The following is a 15,783-nucleotide window of genomic DNA, read 5'->3' on the forward strand; positions in this document are numbered from 1 at the left end:
TTAAAATCTCCTGGTGTGTCCCTTCATATCCTTTTTAGTTCACAATGGCAAGAATGGCCACTTGAACTGTTTCTTATTTTCTGTCTGTTTTAGTCTTTGCTCTCCTCTGTGGCCTATGGCCGTTTGCTGTAACTCTGTGACTTTCTGTTTAGAAGGGCTTCTTTATCCATGGAGTCATCAAGAAAGCTTACCTCCATGGCAGGCTGACCCAATTAAATCCCAACCCAGGAAAAAAGGCAGCAAATACTGGGATCCAGCAAAAGCAAAAGCAGCCTGCTTGTGAAGGCATCTTACCCCCAGGAGGAGGAGGACTAAAGGACCACGCATGAGCTCTCCTTGGTGTGTACTGTTGATCTACCTGCCTCTCAAACAGGGCTAGAAACCAAGCCAGTGCAGACCCAGCAGCATGCTTGTTGTACCAAAGGAAATGTCTCCTTCACAACTTGCCTTCACCATATGATGGATGTGTTGGAGGCAGGAGCAGCTGGCATAGCTCATGCTCTTGAGAATAGCCAGGGCAACTTCCCAGGCCATCAGAGACCTTTCTGAGTTAAGTGAAATAGCAGTATGTGCAAAGGAAATAAGAGAGGCCCATAGCTTGGTGTTTACCCAGCAGCCCCTGTGTGTCTGTAAATGTGGGAGAGTACAAAGCTCCTACATAGCAAGGGTTAAGATATAGTTGGTTGGAATGTTTCCATCAGGGCAGCTTCCCATTGAAAATAAATAAATAAATGCTGGCATGGGTGGATTCTGACTAAAGTCTAGACAGGAAAATATTGCTACAACCATAAGATATTTCAGATGATTTCACAGAAACATTTCTCCAAATTAAAGTTCTTAGAGCTATTCAGCTGTTTGGGGTTTTGGGGTTTTTTTCTTTGCTAAAAAAGGAAACTTTCACACTCAGTTCCTAAGCCTTAACATGTCACAGTAGATGGTGCAAGCTCTATGACCACTTTGCTGAGGTTGGCACTGCTGAAAGTTTTAGCCTTAGATGTGCTGGTCCTATGCTACCATAGAGATGTTTTGTGACTGATGCCATGAAAGTCTAGGTGTAGGATGGGGGAACTTTCATAGAATCATAGAATCAGATGGGTTGGAAAGGAGCTCTGAGTTCGTCAAGTCCTAACATCCGACCTAAACCTCCCCTGGCAGAGCTTGAGACCATGCCCTCTTGTCTTGCTGATAGCTGCCTGGGAAAAGAGACCAACCCCACCTGGCTACAACTTCCTCTCAGGTAGCTGTAGGGAGTGATGAGGTCTCCCCTGAGCCTTCTGTTCTCCAGGCTAAACAACCCCACCTCCCTCAGCCTCACCTCATAGGACTTGTGTTCAGTTTCTGTACAATGTGATGTTTTATTGAGTTTCACTCTAAGGTGTAGGACCTGGATAGTGTGGAGTGTGGCTGGGTGTGTTGTTTGTTTGGTTTGGATTTTTTGTGATTGGTTTGGGGGGGGATTAATAAGTTTTTGAAGGAAGGGAGGTAGAGGAGAGTTTAAGTTTCTAGAGTTCTGTTTTACAGAGTTCCAGGTTGGTAGAGACAGCAAGAGTTGGTAATAATGAATGGCTTATTCTGTTGTAGCAGAATTCACCTAGTCTCAGAGGAGTTTTAAACTGAGAAATTAGCCAGTTGTAATTTGCATGTTGTGTCTGTGCCAGAGGCCAAAATGTTAGCTGGGAAGGGCGTGTGTTGGGAGAAGCGGTGGAAACATTACAATGAGTCAACAAGGTTGAATGTAGGGCTCCTCACAAGGGAAGCCTCCTTTATTAAGCAACTTGATCTCTCCCTGTGAGATCATATGTGAAAAACAGGTTGAGCCATGTTTGAGGGTGTTGCCCTGTGGAATTTGTAGATAAGGATGCTTTATACCTGCGTGTGCCTAACACAGAGAGGCCAGTTACATTCTGTGGCTTCCAGAGGAAACAAGCCTCCAGAGGAGTACAGTTATTCCATTTTTCTTGCGGTAAGTTTATTGAAAAGAACTTTTGCTGCTTCCTCTTCTCCCTATGCGTCCCTCACCCCTTCAAATCTCAGATTCTTTAACCATGAGGTATGATATGTGTGGTTTTCTTCATCAGCAGACCCAGGTATCACTACTGAGGCTGCAATGGCGTGGTGGAAGGCCTGGGTGAGTAGAGGATATATTGACCCCCTGTGGTTTTTTGGCACTATTATAAGGTAACTTATAAATTGCATCAGGCACTGTGTGGGAATGAAAAGTTTCCTATAAAAATCAGCAAGACCTGTTTACTGTTCTGGCTGCACAGTAGCATTCAGCATTTCAAAAACACTGATGAATGAAGGTGTTAACATGATTGCTGGCTATAAGAAGAGGATTAGACTCCTCCTGGCCCTTCAGTTGAGAGTGGTGCACAGGGGTGTTTGTGTGCCTGTGTGCATGGGGAGATGGTACCGTGGAACAGCAAAGTTACACAGTTGAGGTCTGCAAGCTGCAGGCTCCTTGTCTGCTCCCTTTTCTTGTGGCAGTGAGTTCAGGGCACTGGTCTGTCCCCATTTGGTCTTCTGTTGTGGTGGCAGGCTGTGGTCACAGAGAAAGATACGGTCAAGCCATAATGTCTTTCTTTGGTAGGTCTTTAGTATTGCAGCAACAGTGTGTCCTTGAATACCCTGTCTGTTTGCTAGGAGCCAGAAATGCTGTGTATGTTCTCTTGTAAACTCTTGTGGCTTTTTGAGAAATTGGCAGGATGGGGAGATGCTCATGGGGTGTGCTGAGGCAGCCTCCAGGGTCGAGCTCAGGCCAGGCAGCAGGTAGCTCTGGTGATGTGCCCAGTTCTGCTGCCATCCAGGCAGCTCTCCCATTAGCCTCTGTGGGAGGCCAGGTTTTACCCCCAGATTTCATCTTCAGATAACTATAAGCCAAAACCTAGAAGAGACCTGCTGGAGACATGCAGTGGAGGAGTACTGGTAGAGAAGTCTTCTTTTGCTGTTCCAACCCCTGCCCAGCACCTCTGCCAGTAGTGCACAGGCTTTCTCTGGAATGCTTTTGGCTTGTCTGTGGAAAGATTTGTCCCAGACTTCCCTCACTTCTTGTTGTGAAGACAGCTTGATGTTTAAGCAGCCTTTGCAAAGGGTAAAGCTGCACCGAGGCTCCAGTGCTGCTGCTCCTCTCCCAGCTGGGGTAGTGACACTGGTGCCTGAGTAGGGGGTGAGGGGCCTCCCTGCCACATGCCAGCAAAGGTACCTGGGAAGCACAGGAGGTCTGTCTTAGTGTATTATATTGCCTCCAATGCAATGCAGCCATCAAGGAGGGAGGAACTACTCTGCATGGACATGACTGATTTTTCAGGTGCTCAGTTACAATTTTGCAACCAAGGGGCAAGAACCAGAGGAAAAAGATCAAACTAAACCCAAAATACCTTGTGGAACAGGGATTGCCAAACTAATTCCTACTTTCCTTCAGTAGGATTCAGATAGCAAACTTTCTGAATCTCAAAATATATGGGTTTTTTCCCCAAACAAAGATTAAAGTTGTAATCTTCCTTTCTGCTGAGTTCCCTCTGCCTTGCTCTTTCCTTTTGGAAGTTTAGTATAATCAAATAGATGCTTTTCCAAAGCTTGGAGTAGCTCTCACTTTAATTTTTCCCTTTCTGCTGATCTGTTCCCTACTACTTCAAGTTGGATATAATTTCTAAACTTAGAATGAGAAAAGAAGGAGAAAAATTTTCCCTTGAAAACTGCAGTGATTTCTTGATAGTTGGTGTTGTAGGGGTGGAGGCATGAAAAGAAAATGAGAGGCCCAAGGAAGGATGGGAGAAAGTTGTTTTGGTTTTCTAAACCCTTCATAAAAAATATAGTACAAAGGCAAAAAAAAAGAATTGAAAAGTGTGAAACTTTCTGAGAAACTTGCTACTGAGAAAAACCCAAAATGTAACCGTGCCTGTCCCCAAATTCCAGCTTTTCAATAAACTACTGTTTAGTTTTGAAGATATTTGAAGATATATGAAGATATGAAAGTAAAGCTTTTAATCCTTCTTCCTTTCATTTCTAGGTAAAACTTTTCAAAGCATCAGCTATTAGGTACTCTGATTCTACTGCTTTCGTGCCAATTATTCATATTTACATTAAGAGTGACACAAATGCCTGGAGTAGTTTCGGTGAGGTAGTTGTAGGATCAATTCAACTGGGGAACAAGACCAAACTGAACAGGGTTTCTCTGAAAAGCTGATGTGATTGCACCTGTGCTGCACCAATCACGTACATGGAGAATGAGGTGTATGAGTGAGTCACGAGTGTGCTACTTGACCCAGGAAGGGCCGTAACTGTTTATTGGAATTAGTACCAAAAGAGACCATTGTTTAATCTGTTTCCACTGCCTCCAAATGAAAACTCAGCTTTGCACTCCCTCTTTGACTGAGTCACCAGGCATGCGTCCAGAATGTCGGGGGGGTTTTTTCACATGTTCCTTGCATTCAGCTAGAGAGGACTGACCATCTTTTTCAGAGCAAAATCACATGGATGAGTGCAACCTGCTTTCCAGGGAAGCTGTGAAGGTGCTGGCTGTCTTAACAGAGGGCTACAAAAGGTGCACCTGCCAGCTCAGCCAAACACCTCTAGGCCAATGACAAACTGTTGGAGATGGCAATACTGTCTAGTCTGTCACTGCTTTTTCTGCAGTGACAACTTCACCACAGCCTTAAACTTGCTGTTCAGTGATTATTTGAATTCATCTACTGAGAAGTTTCCTGTTGACACCATCTGCTTCACAGCTGCTCTTTCTGCTGGGACAAGGTGTGGCAGTGCAGGAGTCTGTGCTGGCTGTAAAACAAACTTCTCCAAGTCTTTCTGATTGATGAACATACTGCCTCTCTCAATCCTCATAGTTGCCTCTTGGTCCCTTGTCACTGCTCCCGGAGCTTGGCTGGCAAAGGGGCCAGCATGCAAACATGTGCCAGCTGTACCTACTGGTACTCACAGGAAATAAGAGGAGGGGGTATTGGCATCATAGCAGGAGGCTGGTGGGTGGCACTTGGTGGTTCATATTATGCAAGTCAGGTAGGACAACCATAGTGATTCAGTCTGTCTGTGAGCTCTGATTTTTATCTGACTGTGAACTCACCCCCATTGAAAAATCCAGCAGGTCATACTGATACCATTAATTCAATATTAACACTACCTCTGAAGGTAAATTTATGAGAATATAGTTGTTTCCAACTTAAATATCTTTGCTGCTAAGAAAGAGAAAACTGACTATTATTGAAATAAAGTGATGGCGACTCTTCATGCCTATCTACCCACATACTCCCCTGTTGATAGGACCAGCTTGTTAGAGATGTGACAATATATCCAAGCCAGTCCCTTGACTAAAAGCTATGTTAAATTAAACCTTTTTATGCCTGGGTTTTGTTTGATTGCCCTGCTTACCTTGTGGTGACTGAAATAAGTCTCAGTGTGTCTTTCTGCCCTGGGACTCTGGCACTATTGGCACCTCAGGGGTCTGTCAGGAGGATTCTTGTGTAGTTGGCCCTTGGTACAGCAAAGAACATCAAACCTGCACTTCTCCAGATGGATCTCTTCCTTCAAAATAGTCTCTTAGCCCAAATCCTCCCAGTGGAGATGCTTCCTTCCTGGAACCAGCTGTGCAGAAGTGCAGTAGCAGCTACTTAGAAAAATGGTCTGTGAGAGCAAGACCGCTCCAGGAAATAAAAAACTATCTAAAAACTACCCTGCACCAACCCTTTGGGAAATGCAATATCATGCCATAGCATACATGCTGTGAAGCACTGTATTTAGGGGGTGAACAGGAAAGTCTAATCTATTACAGTCTGAGGTTTTTCTGTCAGACTGCCTGCACTGCCTGCTGACTCTTGCAGCAGTGTCAGCCATGCTTTACACTTCATGTTTCTGCCGGGAGCCAAAGGCTGGTAGAGACAGGTGGAGACAGGAAACTTGTGTTCTCTTTGGAGAGAAACTTGTGTTCTCTTTTTGCTCTGCTGAGAAACTTTGAAACAGTCTCTCCTATTTTCTGGGCCTTCCCCATGTGTAGGCAATAAATAGCATTATTGTACTTTTCAAATCCTTTTTCTTCAGCTGATGAAATACAGCCGTGAAAAATCCTATACTTTTCTTCTTTCAGAGTGAAGAAGAGGGCAGGGCTGTGGCAGGTGCTTTACACTTTGATGCTGCACCTGATGCCCAGACTCTGTACAAGGCCATGAAAGGGCTTGGTGAGTTGACTCTAACCACATACGTAAATTCTAGTTTTGCTTATAATTGCTAAGTCGAAAGCAATTCCTTAGGAAATTTGCATCCAGAGATATAACTTTTTTTCATGCGAAAAATTAAAGTTTCCTTAGTATGTACTTAAACTTCTACGTGAAGGCAATGAACTAAGCAAAGTTATCTCAGTATTCAGACTGGGATTTTGGACTAGTCTCAGCTTATTCTGTGACCTTTGTTTATGACTTATTGTTGCTCTCCACAGGGACCGATGAACAAGCTATAATTGATGTCCTAACCAAGAGGAGCAATATACAGCGTCAAGAGATTGCCAAATCCTTCAAAGCACAGTTTGGAAAGGTTCTTCTAAAACAAAGCCGTATTCAAGCAGTGTTTTACTGCAGCCAGGATGTAGTAAATGGGTACACAGTTCATCCTGCAAGCATGTTGCAAACAATATGCAGTTCTTCTGCAAATAAGTAGATTAATATCTATTTATAAGGCCTGGGATAAATGTGGGAAATTAATTTTTGATCAGAAAAACTTGGTTTTCTCCCAAAGATTTAAATTTTTTTGTAAAAAGCATTTTGACCAAGAACACTTTTAAAAAATCAATTTTAACTTAGAGTGTAGCTTCTTATTGTTTTTGAAGTGTACCAAAAATTGATACTTTTTTAAGTGACCTTTTGAGTAAAATACTGGTTTGATTTCAGGCTTTTTTAAGTGTCACGGAAAGTTCAATTTAAAGACTTACTTAATTACACTTGTTTAGAAATTCTGAAAATGAAAACTATCTGTGGTTATTGACAACCGTGTTTTCCTGTGGCTCTCTTTGTTTCTTCAATAAAAATCTTATATTTTTACTGGGAAAACTTTTCCACAAGCAAACCGTGCTACCAGCCCTACTCTGGAGCCTCCAATGACCCTTGCTGGAAAGGGGACTGCCATGCAAGGGCCTCAGAAAAGGAAGCAAGTATGGAACAATGAATAAATACAATGCTTGCATCCTGCTAAAGCAGAGTCATACCCTAGAAAAACCTGCATTGTAGAGAAAGGAAAGTTTGAAGTGTATCTTCAAGCAAACTACATGCCTGATTCTGCAAATGTCCCAGGTGCAAATTTATGTGCAGGCTTTGGAAATCAGATTTCCCTGAAGCTACACACGTGTTCAATTCAAGGCCTTCAGCTGCCTGGTCTGCTCACTAACTAGGACAGGATGGAGAAAGATTTGCTGCAGGGTGATTTACTACCTGGGAGAAGCTTAAATATTGAGAAAACAGGGAATGCGGAACGACCTAGACAAATCCCATTTTGGAGTTAGGTGCCTTTTCAGTCCCAGGACCTTTTTTAATGAACAATCAACACAATACTGTCATTCAGCTTCATTACTTAGGCCATGGGGATGGAAACAGCACGGGCAGTAAAAAGATCCCATGATGCTGTTTATGTAACTATGTGATGCATATTTAACAGGATCTAATTGAAAGTCTGAAGTCTGAACTGAGTGGCAACTTTGAGAGGCTCATTGTAGCTCTCATGTACCCCCCCTTCAAGTACGATGCCAAGGAGCTCTATGATGCCATGAAGGTAAGCAAATTGCATGCTGATATTTAAGTAGTAGTGCAAATGCAGTGCTGATTTCCTGTAATTGTGCTTATTATTAATGCAATCGTTAATAAGTGGGCTGTTATGTTGTTAAGTCTGTTATTGGCAGTAGCCTTTGAGAAATAGTTAATTGTATTAATAATGCATATTGTGGGAGGAAATGCTGCATTAATACTTACAGCTATAAAAGAATTCCTGTACGTGCGTGTCTCATAGTTTTGCTCCAGTGCTAATAATGCCAGGGTTATGGGTTCAGTGTCTGGAGGAGCCATTGACTGAAGAGCTGGACTTGAAGATCCTTGTGGGTCCCTTCCAACTCAGGATATTCTGTGATTCTAAATTCACACACAAAGCTGATGCCCCACCTGAGCCATGAAACCTTTAAGAAATTAAGAAGTGGTGGTGCAAGGGCCAGGCTGGGGTTGGCAGGGATCCTACCTATTGGTACTGTATCTACAAGTTTCAGATGCAGAGTGGTCTATTCAAGTGGTACAAAGATGGACTGTCTAGCCAAGCACTGGTCTCCCCCCATCCCTCTAATGCTGTCTGTTGTCAAAGATCTGACTCCAGAAATGCATTGCAGAAGTGTAGGGTTACATAAACTCATCCTTTACAAATTAGGCACCTCAGTAAAAGAAACCGTGTTCAAAACAAATGTGTTTTGTGTCTCCAGCTTTCATTATGGCAGTTTCTTATGGCTCAGCACACAGCCTGACACTGCTGCTATCCAGCTCCTCCCTTGACCATATTTTTCTAGCAATAAATCACACTCCATGACTAGATCCTTTTCTCCACCTTTATTTCTCCACTGTGTTTTCTATTAAAGGGTGTGGGAACCAATGAAGGTGCTATCATAGAGATCTTGGCATCTCGGACTAAAGCACAGATCAAAGAGATAATCAAGGCTTACAAAGAAGGTAAGTGCCTGGGGCTCAGATTTCTGTGGTCAGAGCAATGAGCCTGATTGCACAGCACTAATGGTGTTACCAGCTAGCACTGTCAGCAGGAAAATGGCTTTTTTTAAAGCCAGAAGGTGCAACCTAACTGTGGTTTCAGCCTGGCAAATAGAACATGGCTATGCTGAGACAATTTGAAAATCCCTTTCTAAGTCTTCATCCAGCTACAGCAGAGGGTCAGCAAACCACAGATTTGGCTCAAGGGCTATTGTCAGAACACAAGCAGAACTATAGCTGTGCACTTGGCTGATTCTCCCCATTACATAGATGGGATTTTATTAAATATGTATTTGTAAATATTTGATCTCTTTGGTCCCATCAACTATACCTCTAACATTAGCTCTGGGTTTATTCCTTGGATCTCAGGGAATGTAGGGACTCAGCTGGATGCAAGTGCCAACCTAGGTATCACTAAGGGTGTGGTCTCATCCCTATTTTGTTCCCTAATTACCTTCTTGACCAGTGTCCTTGGGTTACTGGTAATATCTTGACGATATCACCCAAATAACAAATCCTTCCCTTGTCCTTCTCTTTCCTTTGGGTAGAATACGGTTCTGATCTGGAAGAGGATATAAAATCGGAAACAAGTGGCTACTTGGAACAGATTCTCGTTTGCCTTCTTCAGGTAATGCTAGAGAAGAGAAATGAGGGTATAAAGATCATCACATTTTTCTCCTCTTTCTCTGAGAAGACGTGCAATAGAAGAGCCATTACAGCCATGACCTCCAGATAAATTGCGGAGACAACCATGTCACTTGGACTGGATCTGTCTCCATGTACTGAAACAGGGAACTCTCCCTCCTTTAACAGCAATAAGCTGGAAACTTAGAGCCAGCTCTGCTGCAGGGAGACACCTCACTTTTCTGTGTGTGTAATGCCACTGCACTCTACAAGGGTCTTAGGAAATAGTGGCCCTCCACTATGATTCTCCACTTTTCCAGTGTCTGTGCCCTTGATGTTGAGTGTATTTGGATGCATTTACTCTATCACATTTTCTCAATTTTTCTGCTTATCAGCAGAATAATTGAGGAATTTTTTTACTCCACTTTATATGACTGGTTTCAGTGCCTTTCAGTGAAGGACTTAGCCCTTGTGCTATCTGAAGCATTACTGCTTGAGTACTTTGCAGAAATAGATAGCTGAGAAGGATAATTGATCTTTGCCCAGAACGGATGCTGTGATCATTATTGATGGAAGAATCTTTGACACAAAATGGTTACCCTTCTTTTTCTTCTCACAGGGTGAGAGAGACAATGCCACTCTCTATGTGGACACAGCCCTGGCTCTCCAGGATGCAGAGGTACTCTCAAATGCCCATGATCAGATATGCCAGATATGCCTCAGATATGTCTGCATTTCCCCCCCACCCCTCCCTGAAATTCAGAGTGCTTCAGTGGGCAATAGAGTCCTGATTATCAGAGGGTTGGACTCACAATAGGGTGGGGTGGAGAGATCTTCAAGTAAGCAACTTGGGGTTCTTCAATTTTGTCTGCACTGCTGGGTTTTGCCATTCCAAAGAGGACCGATGAGACCTGGGCTTGTGCTCAACTGCTTTTGATATGTGAAGTACGTGGGTATGGTGGAGTGAAAGAGGAAATAAAAGGGAAGGAACCTCCAGAGTATTGGTGGCTGCTCCAGCTGCTGCAAGACAGATGGAAAGGATGGCGATAGCAGCTGCTCCAATTTGTCTAGAAGACAGTCAAAGGTTTTCATCATCAACCATTCTAGAAGACTCTAGTTCACACAATGTTTTAGGTTACTTCAAACCCTTTACCCTAGCAAGGCCTTCAGACAAACTCTGTTCCTTTACCAGTTGCACACACAGAACACCTCACTAATAATTGTGTGTTAAATTATAGACTCTCTATGCTGCTGGAGAGAAGATACGGGGCACTGATGAGATACAGTTCATCACCATCTTGTGCAAAAGGAGTGCCACACACTTACTGAAAGGTATGGAGCAAAGCCCACACTTCCAAGCCCTGGAATGAGAAATCACTCTAGCCAAAAGGAAGAGAGAGGGCTATAGGTGGGAGAGATGCGTGGTCAGAAATAAGTGCCTAAGTCTATTTTCTAATTCTTGGTCACTCAGTAGCCAAAAGCTGCCAGCAGCTTTTATGAAAGATGATGTAGTTCTGCTGAAAACCAAGTGGCTTATCTAGGAGTCCTTTATACAGTGCTGATAACAGGATGGTATAGTTGTTTTTATAAACCTAAGTGAATGAGTGAGTCCCTTTCTAGCCAAGTAGGAGCATGTGGTGGACAGACAAATGACCCCTTGTATGTGGTTTCCTTTGGGGGGAAAAAATCACTAAAAAAGTAGTTTTTTATTCAGGGTGCAATCTGCAGTTCTGCTCCAGATTCTTCTGAGAGCATCAGGGACTGCTGGGAGGGAAGACACTAACCCTTCTCTAGCTAAGAGAGACCTCAGCTTCTCACTGTCCATGCAGCAGAGACCTGACCTTGTCATCTCAAGACTTTTGAGGCTTAACAGATATTGTTATGTTGGCTTAACCTAAGCACATCAAATAAATACTATGTAAATCAGCTGGACCTAAACTGATAAATTTAGCTGGTGATAAATTAAGTATGCCTGAACTTTTTCAAGCTGAGGTCTTCCTAGGCTGTTTCTATGGAAGCCAGCTCCCCCTTGTGTTTCAAATTCAATCTCCCAAGGTCACTTAAAAAATAAACACACCAAAAAAAGTGGCCTCTAGAGTCTTTGTATCTGCCTTTAAAAAACTGAATTTCATCTAGTTGTTGTCATAATACAACCAATCTTTGAAACCTACTGTGGCATCAAGCAATTTCCTCTGTGCTATGGCAGCTTGGAGCTGATTGTCTTTAAAACTTGAGTGTAATTGTTGCAGCCTTTTTCTTTTTTTTTTTTTTTTTTAATTGAAAGAGTAGACCTGAATTGAGAAGGTCATATCCATCTGTCTATTCCGTATTCCCTTTCCTTGAAGTGTATTGAGTGTTGATGATCTTGGATGCTGAGCAAAGTTTATTAAGATGTCCATTGCATTACATAGGAGTTTTCCTTTGCTGTTAGTCTGAAAGCTAGGAATAAAACCAGATACCTATGTTTCTGAACCCTGGAGTATACAAAATGTGTAAGGTGAAAAGCGACTCTGTTGCTGAGCTTTTGTTAATGTGGGAACTCAAATATCTTGGAATATGCACCTGTGTTTTGCTCATCTTTTCTCAGTTGTTTTTTTTTAATTGTGGTTGAAATAGTAAGTTTTCCCAAAGTGTGTAGTCATCATTTTAAAGTCCATGGGCCATAAGCAGCATAGTCCTAGATTTAAGTTGATTTTATTTTGGCTCCTGAAGGTAATGATGTCACCAACCACAAGACCAAAGGTGTGCCTAACTTTCTGTGGTCTGCTTCATTTCCATGTTTAAAGACAGCAGTGAAGGGGCAGATTTCCATATGAACTTAAGATGACTGAAATTGCATTTTGAAATAAAGGCAGGAAATTAAGAATCAGGGATGGTTTAGGGTTTGTGAATATTGCCATCCATTTATGTAGCTTATTTCTGATGTTGACTAAAGCCTCCTGCTGGTGCAAATGTGGCCATTGCTTTAGGAGGATCCGTGTGTTCACATAACCACACAGGCAGTGCCTGCAAATATTGGGCACAAAATGCCTCAGAGGTCACTTGGTAAAAAATTGAAGTTCTTTGTGTTTCAAACAGTGTTTGAAGAATACCAGAAACTGGCTGGTAAGAGCATAGAAGACTCTATCAAGAGTGAAACTCGTGGTTCACTTGAGGATGCCATGCTGGCTATTGGTAAGAGTGATGATGTTTCCCTTTGCTTTATCTGAATCTGCTGCCTTTTCTCCTGCAGTAGCTGACTGTTATGAGGTGGATCTACTTTATAAAGGTATCTGGTAGCCAGTAAAGGGTGCCTCTTGGGTAAGATAAACTCAGATTCTTGGAGCACACTGAAATAATGGAAAGGATGTTGAATCTCTGTCACCTTCTGCCCTGGGCTAGAATTACCATTGATTCTTACTGAGCCCTTTTGTATGTCTAGTGAAATGCACCAGGAACATCCGTTGCTACTTTGCAGAGAGGCTGTACCATGCTTTAAAGGTAAGACTCTTCATTGTGACACGCTTGTTTTCATATTGGACTTAACTTGTAACCTGGCTTCCACCAGCTCAAACTAGAAGAGCCAAAGTTTTGGTGAAATTCAGTAAGCTTTGTGCAATTCTTGCAAGAAGTAGCAGAATTCCTTCAAACACCTTGGGTAGAGAGTACCCTTTAAGCTTGAGATACCAAGGGAGTCTGGTTTTTCTGGTTTAAGAGTCTGCAAGAAGCCCAATTCCTGGAACTATCTGGAACACAGACAAAACCTCTGGAAAAAGTTTTTCCAGGGGGTTGATTATGGTGAAGCTTTGCCTTCCATGTTAATAGACTGGAATGCAGTATTTTCTTTTTAGGAAGCAACCCTCTCAAGGGCAGTATAAAATGAGAGTTCTAAATGGGGACACAGAAGGCATTTGCAGATTGTGCCCCTGTAATGCTTAATTGATATGTAAAAGATGTCAGCTCTCCCAACTTTTTGGAAAGCTGAAATAACTGATTTGGTTTTTTATAGATGTGATCTTTATTTTCCTGTGAGTGATTAAGCAATATTGGTTGAAGCCAAACACTGCATGGATGATGCTACACAATGTGTATTCAGTGCCGATTTCTGACTGTGTAGCATGTTTGCTTTTGCATTTGACAGAAACAGAACTTGTATCACACTTCCATGGTGGGCATGTGGTGTTGATGGTGGCCTCTGGGAGGGGTATGAGGGTTGGCCCTATGGAAAAAGATGCAGATGTTCTGCAGGACAAGTGATGTCTGAAAGCTGACTCCTCTTTTCCTGGACCAGTTTGCACAGCTTATCCCTTGAACACCCACTAACATCACAGACTGATATATTTGTTATTCCAGGGGGCTGGCACAGATGATGGAACTCTTATAAGGGTGATTGTTTCTCGAAGTGAAGTTGACCTAAATCTTATAAAGCCTGAATTCAAGCGTATTGCAGGAAAGACTCTCTCCAGTATGATTTTGGTAAGCATAATCTTGATATGATGATTCTCAGCCATTACATGTATTCCTGACCTGTCCAGCACTGTGAGGTTCTTCCATGGTTGTTTGCAGTAACAATGACATTTTGGCTATGATCATGGCTCTCCTTTATTAGCCCTATTAACAACCATCCCCTTGAGATATATGCTTGAAAGGCGAGTCAGGTTGTCAGACTGTATGCTCTACAAGTGACTTGGGCAAAGCAAATCCAAGAAGAGACTGCACCGGGTTTTTCATGGACCAGACTCTGTATCCATGCACTGCATGATCTTCTAGATGAATCTAAATTGTTACACCTATCCCACACTGCTGTGCCATTTTCTCTTCTCTCTCTGCTATCCTTAACTACCTGAAGCCAGTGCCACATAAGTCAAAACAGTGCTGGAGGGGGGTGTGTGTCTCTTTTCTTTTTTTTTTCTTGTTGCTGTTGTTTGGAATTTTTTAGCTGTCTTTACCCCAGGTGAAAGCCTGGTCTCTTCTGTGATGAGACAGGTTTAGAAACTGAACCTTGTCAAAGCTTACTGTAGCATTTGAGTCTCGGTGAATTGAGCAAATGTGCCTCCCCTCTTAGGGTTGAAATGCTGGTTTTTACCATTTGTCCTAAGGACTCGGGACATTCCTCTCCCCCTGTGCAAATGGCACAGAAGCCCTATCCTAAGCAGTCCCCATGGGAAATAATGGTTCTGTAATGAAGGCCCTTTCTTGTAATTGACACTGTCAGAGTCTGTCATGTTGATTAATGATCAGTTTTCAAGGATCTGTACAGCATATTCATTCCTTCTGAGAAGTGGAACTGCTTTACACCTGTCATCACAAAACATTCAAAGGGAGAAAACTTTTTTATCTACTGAATATTTTGTGTGGTGATTCCAGATAAAAATGACCTTATTTTTGGCTTTTTAAAAAAAGCCCATGTGTCAGGGCTAACTCTAGTACCCTTTCCCTTCCTGTAAGGAAGAGATGGTACACAAATATGCAGGGATATAAAATCTGAACACAACTGGCTTAATTGCTCTCATTTGTGCCGACTTTGTGCTGCTCTGCAGGACAGAACCCTGATCAATTGCTCATCTTCATTCCAAAGGAAAGAATTAGACTTGATAAATGTTATTTCAGGTGGCAGCTACAAGCCTCATTTCTCCATTCACTTTTGATGGTGTGTCAGCTGGCAGTAACTCTGCTAAAGTCTGGCTTGCTCTTTCCAAAGTGCTTTTCCTGTGTGGGAATATTCCACAGACTGACAAAGTCAGCACTTGGAGCATATAGAGGAACTTCCATGCTCACTTGTTTTTTAATTTTTTCTCCTGTCAGGATGACACCAGTGGCGATTACAAGACAGCCTTGCTGAATCTCTGTGGCAGTGACTGACAAACTTTAGGAAGATGTTGCAAAGGATACAGAGAAAATTAACAAGCAAACAAGGGTCTGAAAAAGTACATGCAGAAAATATTTCCATTGATCCAAGTGGGGAGAAAAAGAAGATGAAATTAATAGTCAAGATTTCCAAAGCTCTCTGAAGGTTGTGGGTGCTCATTATACATTAAATGCTATCCACTTCCCCAACAGTTTTTCAAACACAAGGGGGAATGTTAATTTTCTGATCCCATTTTGTTTATTGTAATTTCCCTTCTGTTTTAATTCTTTGTGAAGGAAGACACTTCCACAAGAAATTAAAGGTTCTTTTAAAGCTTCTAGAGGTGTTTCACAAGTCTGAACAATCCTACAAAGCTCGGGCTGTCCTGAAGCCTTGCTAACTTCTCTAGAATAAGCTGGTAGAGCGCGGACCATTTGATGCTAGCAGGGTGGGTCTGGAAGGAGCCCCAGATATTAGTGAGGCTTTAGGGCATGGGTCAGAATGCCATGGGGGTTGGTTTAGCAGCCTTATCTGCATAACTTCAGTAGGGTCTCCCCAAGGAGCAGTGAATGGCAGAGCCAAGCTGGCTGTAAGCAT

The 15,783-nt window shown here is 42.6% G+C and overlaps 1 protein-coding gene across 1 annotated transcript; it reads left to right on the forward strand.

Annotated features, from left to right (window-relative positions):
- The first annotated feature begins 314 nt into the window (after positions 1-314).
- ANXA8L1 (annexin A8 like 1) lies at positions 315-15,411 on the forward strand. The gene is made up of 14 exons (XM_050338932.1): positions 315-339; positions 1,853-1,963; positions 2,079-2,128; positions 6,095-6,185; positions 6,443-6,537; positions 7,651-7,764; positions 8,609-8,699; positions 9,284-9,363; positions 9,979-10,038; positions 10,598-10,691; positions 12,438-12,533; positions 12,781-12,839; positions 13,692-13,814; positions 15,144-15,411. The coding sequence occupies exons 3-14, from the start codon at positions 2,108-2,110 to the stop codon at positions 15,198-15,200; spliced, it is 981 nt and encodes a 326-aa protein (XP_050194889.1). The 5' UTR covers positions 315-339; positions 1,853-1,963; positions 2,079-2,107; the 3' UTR covers positions 15,201-15,411.
- The last annotated feature ends 372 nt before the right edge of the window (positions 15,412-15,783 follow it).

Source organism: Myiozetetes cayanensis, unplaced genomic scaffold, assembly GCF_022539395.1.
Source record: "Myiozetetes cayanensis isolate MyiCay16 unplaced genomic scaffold, myiCay2020 scf10, whole genome shotgun sequence".
In the NCBI taxonomy this organism is placed as follows: domain Eukaryota; kingdom Metazoa; phylum Chordata; class Aves; order Passeriformes; family Tyrannidae; genus Myiozetetes; species Myiozetetes cayanensis.

Excerpts from the sequence above, each read along its gene's own strand:
- ANXA8L1 (XM_050338932.1), top strand. The coding sequence starts at position 2,108 with ATGGCGTGGTGGAAGGCCTGG. Across the intron at positions 6,538-7,650 it reads TCAAAGCACAGTTTGGAAAG|GATCTAATTGAAAGTCTGAA; the intron begins GTTCTTCTAAAA and ends CATATTTAACAG. Across the intron at positions 12,840-13,691 it reads GGCTGTACCATGCTTTAAAG|GGGGCTGGCACAGATGATGG; the intron begins GTAAGACTCTTC and ends TTGTTATTCCAG.